The sequence below is a fragment of the Centrocercus urophasianus genome, unplaced genomic scaffold (assembly GCF_019232065.1).
Source record: "Centrocercus urophasianus isolate 14NV4802_14NV808 unplaced genomic scaffold, USGS_Curo_1.0 seq_18, whole genome shotgun sequence".
NCBI classification, from domain to species: domain Eukaryota; kingdom Metazoa; phylum Chordata; class Aves; order Galliformes; family Phasianidae; genus Centrocercus; species Centrocercus urophasianus.
This window is the reverse complement of record NW_024884733.1, coordinates 16,161,577-16,173,703: the sequence shown is the minus strand read 5'-3', so window position 1 is coordinate 16,173,703 and position 12,127 is coordinate 16,161,577. Positions and strand designations below refer to the sequence as shown.

General features: G+C 34.9%; 1 protein-coding gene across 20 annotated transcripts in view; it reads right to left on the bottom strand.

The window, feature by feature from the left end:
• TTLL7 (tubulin tyrosine ligase like 7) overlaps positions 1-12,127 on the bottom strand; it is a 75,286-nt gene that overhangs the window by 36,196 nt on the left and 26,963 nt on the right. For 9 of the 20 annotated variants that reach the window (XR_006168866.1, XR_006168867.1, XM_042819186.1 and 6 more), the window contains 7 exons: positions 11,829-12,017; positions 9,326-9,485; positions 9,011-9,139; positions 7,255-7,376; positions 6,753-6,820; positions 2,359-2,517; positions 904-1,120 (listed from right to left, as the gene is read on the bottom strand). Coding sequence is in view for 18 of the 20 variants with exons in the window: in XM_042819186.1 (XP_042675120.1) it covers positions 904-1,120; positions 2,359-2,517; positions 6,753-6,820; positions 7,255-7,376; positions 9,011-9,139; positions 9,326-9,350 (720 nt within the window). In the remaining 2 variants the exon portion in view is untranslated. The other 11 variants (XM_042819187.1, XM_042819194.1, XM_042819193.1 and 8 more) reach the window with 7 other exon arrangements.

The window sequence follows — 12,127 nt, the reverse complement described above, 5'->3', positions numbered from 1 at the left end:
AAAGGAAAAATAAAGAAGCAGTGGAGTACAGAGTGACGTATAAGAAATTTAAATCCACTGATGCCTGGATGCATCAAATCCAAGTCTTTTCTTTATTGCCATCTGTACTTAAGTCTGTGCCAGAAGAGAAGGGTTGCACCTCTCAACAGCACAGGATTAAAGCATCTTTTAGCATGTCCTTTACCATTTTCTTGGTTCTCTGCAAGCTTATAGGCAGCTTTGCTGCATCATCCTAAAATTAACAAGTATATTGGGTAAACATTAAATGGGTGATATAATTCCATGCTTCTTTCCCTGCAGAAGAAGCAATCGCTTATAAAAGTCAACAAATTCCCTGATGTTCAGAGATTTTAGTGCCCTCTTTCATGCCATGGTCTTCACATCTCTGGTTGTTTGTTGTTTTTTTTTTTTTCTATTTCCTGAATAGGTTCCTAAAACAATGGCTGAAACCTTGCAGGATCCTCAGGAGAAACTCTACACTTCAGGGACATTAAAAACAATCTAACAGGGTATTAGGCCTAACTCCCCCTGCATCCCCTGAACTCAGTCTCAGAGAAATATGAAAACAGTGTAACTTGTTGTTGGAATTACTTTCTTTACTTCATCTGTTCTGGGCTGAACGTTAATAATTGACTTCTTTTGCTTGCTTTCAGGAAAAATTTAAGCTCTATCCTATAGACGAGTAAGAAGAGTGTTTTTTATACATAAGCAATATATTCTCTATGAATGTCACAAGTATAGAAATCAGTTAAATACTTCATTTCTCTTCAGTGACAATTGAAAAATTCTGCCACATGAATATTAAATGCAAATTTTTGTCACCATTTTATTATTTCTCCTCCAAACATTACACAGATGAAATTCTACATATATATGCAATAAATGGAATGAGCATCCACTTACCAAATTTGAGTCACTGGGAGGATGATACTTTTCTGTGCCCATTCTCACCAGTCCATCATGATACAAAAATACTTTTAATGGATCGCAGGAGGTTACAAGAATATATACACGCAAATCAAACTTGTAGCCTTCCATAAGAAATGGTTTGTCAAGATATTCCTGAACAATCAAGTGATCCTGAGCTTGTAACTTTTCTCCATTTCTTATTAAAGAGATCCTAGTTTAAAAAAAAAAAAAAAAAAGTTATTCTTAAAATGTAGGACTTAGACAAAAGAAATACATTATTATTGTCATTCAGTCGGGTAATCAGACTAAATACTGTGTGCAGAAAGACCTTACAGAGTTGTTTTGTAGGGTATAGAAAAATCGTCGTTTGCTTAGACGGCTTTTAGTTCCCTGCCTTGTAGCTGGTACCTGAGTTATTTTGGGTTGCTTTGGTTTGTTATTTTTTCTTTTGTAAACAGCAGAAGCCAAAAGAACTTGAAAAACCTTAAGAAGTCAGCTCACGTAAACCAAATAAGGTTCAACAAGGTCTAAGTGCAAGTGTTGCACTTCGATTAAAAAAATAAAAAGTATAATAATTTATTCCCTCTAGACTTACAAATCATTTGGCAGAATGCACTCTCTCTAGTTTCCACCATTTTTCTTTCCCATATTTTCCACGAAATACCTGTTACTTTTCATCTTTGTCCTTATCAAGAGAAATGAAAACTTAGGAAAAACACTATACTATGCAGTATAATCCAAGATGATATTAAAGCAATAAAATCTGAAATAGAAATAGGTAAAAATAAGAACAGAGTTAAGAATTAATTGAGATATTTAATCTCATCTCATTTTTCTCTGTCCCGACACAGGCAGAACAGTTTCAACTCAGCTGTAGGTCGCAGTCTTTTCAGGGTTGTCCCTCTTCTGGCATATCTCACATCCTTCCAAAACTGTGCCTCCTCCATTTCTCCTCCACCTTGAGGATGCTGCTCTCAAATACTTTTGTGACACACTTCTGGCATGCAGTAGGGTACTTGGAATGTTTTCAGAGCTATGGAAGATACTGATTGTCTTCCACACGAACACCCTCACAACTACTGAAACCCTGACATTTGTGCTCAGTACGATCGCACTCTAAGTTAAAGCACAATAGATTACAATATATCTACTGCTTGGATAATTTCACAATTAATAAAAAACCTTGATCTTAAGAATTACATGATCATTATCAGAAAATGTATTTCCTAATTAAGCCACATTCAGAACAGCATGAAAATACCACTTCTATTTATTTTTATATTCTAGCTGTTTCTTGCTGTTAAGCGTTTTTACAATAGATGATCTTTTTATACTGATATACAACTGATGAACAAACTTCTTACTGATGAACAGCTTCAATTAACAATTTAAATAGCACTAGATTTCATTTTTTCTGGATAAGAAGACTGAAATGAACATGCAACTTACCCATGTCCCATTGCACCATTAGCTGGCTTTACTATAAAAGTTTTCTGTCTACGTTTCTTCTTCAATTCTTTTACATAGTTCTGAAACTGTGTGTATTCTGCAGGGAAAATCCATGTTCGAGGAATAAACGTATACTCCTGAGGCTGGCACTTGATCATTCTGCAAAAAGTGCAGTTGAGTTGAAAAAATTTTAACTACTTTGATGGATACAAGCCTTCTGATTTAATAGTATTTACAGTAATCTGACAAGGAAATTTTATTGGCAAAATATTTTCAAAGGAAAGAAAGAAAGAAAATGTATGCCACAGAACTTTACTCTTAACCAACTTCAAGAACGTATACTTTAAGAACAACAAAAGCAAAATCGTGTTCATTTTTCTTATCGGTATATTGCATTTGCTTATCTTACTGGCATTCCTCTCATTCCTTGACACACATTTAACTCCTGTTTTAGTTTTTGTTCATTTACGCTTTCAAAAGAAAGCAAAGAAATATAAGGTAACACAAGAAAAAAATATAAGACGAACAAAGTAAAACAAAACGAAGGTTAAGACATGGGAACAAGCTCATAAACTGACTCTGGTTAAAAGATGAAGCAAGGACCTGATCTCTCTGCTTTAATAGCTGGGGCAGCTGAGGTGTGAGCATGTCTGACTTCATACCTCTACAGTCTGAATGCAAAGAGAGATCTTAGAGGAAGAACAGTAGAGAATTCAGTTAGAATCACAGAATCATGGGGTTGGAAGGTTGGAGATTGCCTGGTCCTACCCTCCAGCTAAAGCAGGTTCCCTAGAGCAGGTTGCACAGGAAGGCATCCAGGTGGGTCTTGAATATCTCCAGGGGAGGAGACTCCACAAACTATCTGGGCAGTTCGTTCCAGTGCAGAAGCTTAGTAGAAACTTCCATCACCCAAAGCTGTATTGCTGGCAGATAGAAAGCTTATATACCCACACCAGGTTGGCAGTGCTGGCTGGATACATACTGGTAGCAGCCAAGTTTAACAAGCAATCTAGACTAAGTTGTACTATGTTGACTAGCATACCTCAGTTGTCAGCAGGATAAATTTAGTCTTAGTTGAGTTAAATACTGAAGCAGTTGGCATGTTTCAGGTACTCAGAACTCCTGAAACTCCATATGTAGCTTTCTGCTTTCTGTGAAGTTAGCTCGGGTAACTGGACAACGGTCTGTAGCATTTAGGGTGGACACATCAAAAATACAAATATCCACAGATCACTTGTTTTTAAGCATGCAACTTTCAGCTGGCAAAGCAAATTGCCCAGACTTTAGTTTTTTTAAAATGGCACTATGGTGAATTTTAATATCTTTTAATTAGTTCCAGATTTAGCTATACTTATTCTTTTCTAATGGAAGCTAATGGTGTCAGGATAACTTAAATGTAAAGGAGACTTACAATATCATTTCAGTATTTCATTTCTGCTCCGAACCCACACAATCCTCATACAATATAAAGCACTTTTTCTTTAAGTGACTCAAACACTAGCAGAAGAGATAGAACAGCCAACTGCATCTGTAAGACTAGGACTGCAGCCAAGACCTACTGGTATAATAGATAGACTGTCACCAACTTGTTCAGCCAACTACTCAACAAAAGCTCAGCAGGAACCACATCAGTTGAAGTAGTCTTGAAGTACTGCATGAGACTCGGTGCTCCTGCAGCTTCAATGTAACAATCATTTTTTAAAATCTAACCCGATGAAAGCCAATAAACGTTCAGAATAAAATAAAATAATATTATAATCATTATTCATGCATACTTAAAACTAGTTTTTATATACTACTATCTATTATTATATTAAATATAGTTATATTACTATATTTAGGCAAAAAGCAACTTCTGCGTCCGTTCACTTTTCTCTCCAAATTATTTATCCTGCACATCCTGAAGTTACATGACAGAAACTTGCTATTTAATTAACTCATAGAATTCAATATTAGAAGAATATAACTTGATGATATTACAGATTATTTTCTGACTGCAATTACATCAGTTCTGTGTGCCTTGTTTTTTGTTTTTTTTTTAATCTTACGCGTAACTGAGTAGACTACAAACACTTCATAATATGAAGCTGAATACTTATCATTGTTTACAAGTTCTGGTGCACACTGAAATCTTTGACAGAAGAATTCAGCTCTGTTCTTTCCTGCCTGGCCCTATTCACAAACGGTATAGGAACATCAAGCAGCTTCCTGAACAAAGACCTATCCCCTTACAATAGCTCTATTTGCTAGTACATCTGTTATCTACTCCTGTTGGTAACCATTTCTTCACTGTGCTATTCTGTCCTTTAGCCTTGCAGTCCTTATTAGGACTGAGATCTGAGAATTAAAAAGCAAGTATTGTTCTTTCGAGTGCTGTTTAACTCACTGGTCAGACCTTGCTCTTGTTTCTCCAAGTGCATTCTGTGCAAAAGAATCAAAGGTGTATTGTACAAAATGTAGGTTTCTGAAGAACTGACTTACCAATCAAATAAAACAGGTTCCACTGCCTATGTTTCAAGATCTTCTGACTTTTCAAGTACGAAAGAAATTAGTGGGGAATGAGAAAGTCCTCTGTCCACAATCAGTTCATTTAAATGTAAACAGGTAAACAACAAAGGTGTTGCATAAAAAGTCATCTCATACATGGCTCTTCCCTTTCCCATTCCACCTGTAGACCTTTTGCCATACTTATTGTTTGACCTGTTTGATTGGCACACTCATCACTCACATGAGAAGACTGCATCTGAGACCATTTATAGAAAACAAGATTTAGTTGGCCCTAAAATGCCACCTTCTATTTTTTTTCCTCCACTCTGATTATTCTGCTTGAAAATTACTCTCATTACTCTCAAAATTACTCTTTTTTTGTTCTCAGTTTCATTTCTGCTGCTACTGGTTCATTTCTGCTAAGTTCCTATACTTTCCCTGCTAGGAAATAGGTAAGAAGTTACATACACTTACATATTACACTCACTACATATTACACTATTTCCCTTCCACCCTTATGCATATGGAAACAAAATGGTTCCTCTGATGAAGAACGATTTAGTATCACTGTAGGTATACAATTTTATTCTAAATCTTTTCATTCTCACTTTCCTCTTTATGCTGTTTGCTTACTTCTCCCAAGAAATGGATGTAGAGATAAGTAAGTTCTGGACATTTGTAGATTCTCTTTGAAGAAAATGAAAAAAGTCATCTTTAATATATGCAATTTCCACCTTCAGCATCTTTAAAATGCTTCAAATTCTGAATTCAGTAGGTTGAGAGAGGCATAATGAGATTGTATTAGAAAACAACATGTACATGATAACATCAACCTCTTGCTCATTTTGAACATTTGTTTTAAACCACAGAAGTGTGGCAATATACATGGATAGTGCTGCCTTTCAAGCTAATCAAAATTGTTGGATTGCTTCAAAGAAGTCTCCAAATAGCCGCTTGTATCAGTCTTCTATCTCTATGCTTTTACTTAGAGTTAAGTCTGGAAGGGGCAGTGAGAAGTTCCTGAGCAGCAGATACTTATGGACCAGAACAAGGAGATTCTGGTCCATAAGCAGGATTTGTAGGCACCATAGCAATGCATGTACTATTTGCATATATTCTACATATGATACATAGTATTTACAAAGCAGAAAAAGAAAGAGAGGACACACAAGAGATAACAGATTACATTAAATATATGAATAAATGAAAGTTATTCTATTTTGGTAAGGGCAAATGTAATATAGATAAAATTTGGGCCCAAAATATTAACTTTTTAAAACTGTTGTTTAAACTAATTTAGGTTAGAAGGATCAAAACATTCACACACATCTCTCTCTAGGCTCTTTCTTATTACTAAGCTGATGAATCATCATTTACTTTTGTTTTCTCACAGGTCTTACTCACAGATTTTAAGCTAACATAATTCTCATTTATTTTACTAAAGGAAGGCAAATGTATAAACAAGACAAATTAGCTTATTTGACATTTCTTACATTAAAACACTTCACATTTTTAATGTGAAATATACAAAAATATAATCATTGGTTATTTTAAAAACAAGTAATGTCTATTCACATACTTGTCATTTATACTTTTCTAGCATTACATGAACTATTTCTGGCTCTATATATTACATGTATTACATAATAATGTCAAGCTACTTCAGGCATTCTGCAGCAATAGACACAAAGCTGAACCAAATCATTTCCCACTCAAGTCAACCAGAACGATAAAATAAAGCCCAGACAGGTACTACAGGTCCATGACCAAAAGCCAGAGGAACTTTGAAGATTATTCTTGATCCTCTCAGAGCCTCTTCTTAAAGGTAAACAAACCTTGCAATAATTCAGCATTTTACTGCATTAAATCACTGAAAAAAAACTTCTTAGTACTAAAAGAAAGATTACTTAGTCATGTTTCTTGCCAGAAAATCCTTTCTGCAGATCTCTCCCATTCCTGGAAAATGGTTGATTCTCTGAGGGAGGAGTAAGAAGAGAAAGTAAACGGATACTTTTTAGCTTTTCTGGTAAAATCAATACCAATAATCACTCAAAACATTCAACTCCATGCTCAGGCAAATGTAATCACTATTACATCTAAATCATTCAAGGGAATGTATCTTCTCTTAACTGTGACTATTCATAGCATCTCATGGGCAGACAAAAGCATGAACGAATAGCTCCAAACATTTAAACACCAGATTCCGAATGGTATGAACAAATAACTACAGAAAAGAGAATAAATTTTTCAAAATATATAGTGGTGTAGTCTTGTTACAGTCTGCCTAGCATTGTTTTGCTCTTTTGTTTTTTCCCTCTCTGTACACGCAACTGACCAAAAGGTGTTACTGAAGGACTCCAAGTGAAACAGTTTACTGAAACATGCCAGAAGTACAAACTATGGCTCTACCTGATAGTTCCGAAGTTCAGCAATCTTTTCCTGTTGCACAGCAGAATCACTCCAAATAAGATTAGCTGTTTCATCTTCATCGCGTGTTTTCACAAATCCCATTTCTTGTATTGCAATGCGTACTACAGAGAAATTGCATAGTTAAGGAATATTTTTACTATCTAAAGCACATTAATTTTCAAAACTTGAAAAAATAATCAAGATTTTGAACATATGTAACATTCAACCCTATGTTTAAGAGCAATATTAGAATGCAAGCTCTTATTTAACTTGAAATATTTCCATTAGCTTACTTCAAAACTGTAACTACAACATTATAGGACTTTGTACTAGTGCTTAAATGAGAGGGCAATCACTGTGGGGAACCACAAATAACTTCAAGTTATTCCACAATGATCTAGTAAAGGTCCACTTGCACAGCTTTTAGATTTAATCTTGACCATCATTTATGTTAATTTTAATAATATGATGCGTATAAGCATCATTGCAGAAGGGACAAGGCTTCTTTAGTCAAGAATACTACAGCTACAAAAACACATGCACACATTATTTGAAGATAAAAAAAAAAAGAAAAGTCTGTCTGTGCCAGGCATAACACAGGTTCTAAGATAGATTTTTCTGAAAAACTTACAAAACAAAGAAATTTAAAAGAGATATTTTCTGCCTTAAGTTATTAATTGCGCTACCCATATAACCATATACAATATAACCCATAAGTCTGTTCTGATACCACCTCTCTAGAGAAGGCACATCTCTGGATTTTACATTTTCCCCACCTGGTAAAAAATCAGCAAGTCTATTTGAATGTACTATGAGTTTGGAATTTGGAAGTTTGTCATTATTAGTTCAACTTGAACCTGAGAGAAACTCTCCATTGGCTTCCAGCCTAGACAGTCCATTTTGAAGCTTCACAGATGCTATTGAAAGTCTCTGAAATAATTAATAGCCCTGCAGTCTCTGAAAAATGCGTTGAAATATTTACACAATTGAAAAGAAATAAGGCTAGAGGAAGCGTTGTTCTTCAGTCACTAATAATTATCCTTTTGAGAAGGATAAGCTACACATCCTCACTCTTCACCTTTTGGGTTTTTGTGGGGGTTTTCTTTGTTTGTTTGTCAACTATCAGAACAAACTCATTGTGCATATATTCAGTGTTATTATTTGCTCTTAATCAAGAATCAGCATTAGTGCTGCCTCCCAGATTCTCTTCCACTATTCCACCACAATACAGAAATACCATGCTGTTCCCACAAACACACAATTTAAAAGCCTGAGGCCAAATTACAATATTCTAGTATTCCACATTTTTTCTTCCACAGCAGAATGCAAACTATATACTTAATGTGATAGTAGCTCCAAGCATTAAAATGTAAAACTTTATTAGATTTTAATTGAGAAACCTCAATATAATAATAAGGGTATTCAACATTAAATTTACACCATTCATCTTCTAAGGCTTTAAGTATATCTTCAAGCACTTACCTGATTCATAATTAAGGTGCTTTTTTTTTTCCACAGACACCTTGATTAATTAGGTTTTTTTCACTTCAAAGCCCTTCCATGAGTAGTAGATGTACAGTGTTCAAAATCATCAACACAATGTTACAAAACAAAAAGAACTAAGGTTTCCTAGAAAATAAAATCCGTTGGACTTGACTCACTGTCACTCTGCAAAGCCCATTAATTCATCCCATTAGTTAGCAATTCACTCACATCAATGGCTATTGTGATGAAAACAAGATATGTAGCATCCTACCAATTTCATATTTTGTGCCAGCAACATTTGCAGTGATGACTCCATTCTTCTTCTTTCTGACTTTTCTTTTAATTGTGCTTTGGTAGGGTAGTTCCGATTGCAAAGTCACAGCAGCAGTTCCATGGTTATCTTTGAAAAATAATGTTTTAACTATCAGCATAACATTTGTGTCTTAAAAAATGTATACAAATGAACTAAAACCATAATATCATCAAGTAGCATCTAAACTAGTCAGTTATAGCTTCACTGCAACTTACAGGTACAAGACAACAGAAATAATTAATAGACTACAGAAAAAATATAAGACCTGCATACCTCCCTCATTAGGCAAGGATGGCATTATAATCTAAGACAGTGCTGAAGCAGAGCCCAAATTACGTTCCAGGTTCTCAGAAAATGATGGAGTTGTCGAAATGATGGGATTTTAGCGCTCTATTCGTACCATTTCGGTCTCTGGCTGTAGCAAAAAGTAGTTCTGGAATGGAGAATTATTTGTTTTGAAAGTTACAAGACATTTTGTTATACATAAATCCTAAAAAAAAAATAAAAATAAAAAGTAGAAAACTAACTATGGAACTGTGTCTAATAAGTCAAAAGTAACACTTCAGGGATAAAGCAAGTTATTGTAGATGTAAAACTTTAATGCAGTTCAACCATTTTGTTTCAGGGAAAAATAATTTTGCAGTATTAATTTACAAGATTATACTATCTCACTGCCTTATTTTCATTTATGTGCAGAAGACTGGGGAGTGAAAACAGGCAATACTGAATTCAACTGAGACTGCAAATTTCTGACTCTTCAAATCCCAATGAATTTATAGGAATTTAAAACCATATTTAAATTAACATATCGAAATCAGACACCATGCATTATGCATTTTAAGATATCAAAGGGAAAATAATTGAAATTATTTTAATAACCTTTTTCCACTTTCTTTTTTATCAGCATTTTTAGAAATTATTGGTCAGTAATCATGTAATACATGACCACACATGACCACAGTTTCAAGATACTTCATGACACAACTGACGAAATTTAAAAGACAGTCTTGCTTGTCATGTCTATTGCTAAAAAAATTCACTTTTTTTTTTTTTTTTTTTTTTTTTGTAATCTCAGAATACACTTCAACATGTGAAAATCCCACATACATGAGAACAACAAGCTAAAACATTAGAAAAACACTCAGGAGGGAAATTCTGGTCTAAACATTCAGGTGCATGACTTTGGCTAAAGTTCTTTATCCAAGCTTTAGATGAGTTCATACTGCTGCATGCGGTGTTTGCAAAACTTACTTAAAATAACTTTGTACAGAGCATGAGGAATTTCTTCTGCTATATATAGCAAAAATTGCAGTAAAAAAGTCAAGTTTTAGCCATGATTTGTGATGTGAAATGAATTTTATCATAAGTTTGGGCAAGATGTACATTGGCAACATTATCACAGCATTACTTGTATGTATATTTATCAGAGAGAAGGAAAGAATAATTATTCTATTCCAGACAAGTCACATTTATGGTAACAAATTCTAAAAACAGGTAGATCGAGCTGCAAGATCTTCCTTCATTTCAAGAGAGAAGCTATCCTTAAAAGCTCTCTAATGGAATAGATTATGATGTTCTTTTATGATTTCTGATTGAAAGAAAACAAAAACATCACCCTCGTGTCTGTTCAGAGTTGTGCAAATTAACTCTGCAACCTGTATTTATCCAACAGGTAATAAAAGGCAGAGCCTTAGAGGTAGATACAGTGTTTGACACTGAGAACAAACTGAATCAAAACTGGCAGATCATTTTGAGGTTTTAATGCTTTGGACATCCTCAGCTGAGAAGGCGCCCTGAAAGTCCTCCTGCTAAAATTAGATACAAAGACAGTGAAAGTGAAGCACGCGTCCTCTTTACCAGCACAGCTAAGGAAAAGCAGTTCTGGACACAGTGACTCACTGGATACTGCATGTTATCTGTTTCTCAAGCTAAGAATACCACCAGAGTACAAGACATGTTTAGTTTCTGGGAATAACATTTAAGTATGTCTGTTTGCCAATTAAGGACTTGTATGCATACATACAGATTCCGAGCAGTTGTTTCACAGCTGTACTGGCTAAAAACCTTCAAGTTTGGAAAAAATGTCAAAATGACTAATATTTCCCTGTTAGAAATGGCAGCCTTTACAAATATACTCCGATTTACAAGCTATATCTAGCAATAAAAATCAAGCAACTTGCAGAGCTGATGCAACAGAGAAAAATATCTATCCTGAGTTTCTATAAAGTCATGATACTCTGAAAGTAGTCCATAAAGCTCAAATCTACACTATGTTGTTGACTTCCTCTTTTTCTTTATATATTCTACTCTTAAGAGTAGAATGCTTTTCAGATTATTTAATAGGGACCACAAACACCCAGGCATGAATATTTTATCTACAGACGTAGTGTTCAAAACTGTAATAGAAATTCTCAGCTCCCATCCTTACGGACTACCAGCCAACCAACTTGCTGGCGCGCATCCACAACTGGATAGTAAAGATTTATGGTGACCTCTGGAGTACTCTGAGGACAATTAGTTAAGCCATATGTAAAACAAAGTCACTAGATTGAGTAATTCTCAGAAAAATCTCTTCAAACTGATCTGTGAAGAAGCTCTTCTATTGACAGGTCTATAAAAGAGAGAATTTTAATCACCACAGCTGAATTATGCACCCCTCTAATAGATGTCAAATCTTTGAGACACGGAGAAAACCATGGAAGCAATGGCCAGCGAAACAAGGAGGTCCCTTCTTGAGGTCAGGTACTCTTGATAAGGGTAACAATGTTGCACTCACACAGAGACCAAGACAGATGTTTCAGTCCATCAAAGGAAACAGTTTCAAGAAGATGCACAAAAGTAACAGGACGAAAGTAATAGTAACAGAGGCTCCGAGGACGCCTGGGTGCAGTCGGGTACAGAAGGAAAACCAGGTTTTATAATAAATGGAATACTGCTTGTTTCCTTGGTTACAAGCTGTAATTCACTGCAGGGAGAAAAATAAATTTTTTTTTTTTAAAAAAGCTCTTTTTTGTTATTACAAAATTAAAGTTCATCAGAAGAAGTTATTATGCTCCCCAAAAGATTTTCTTCTGG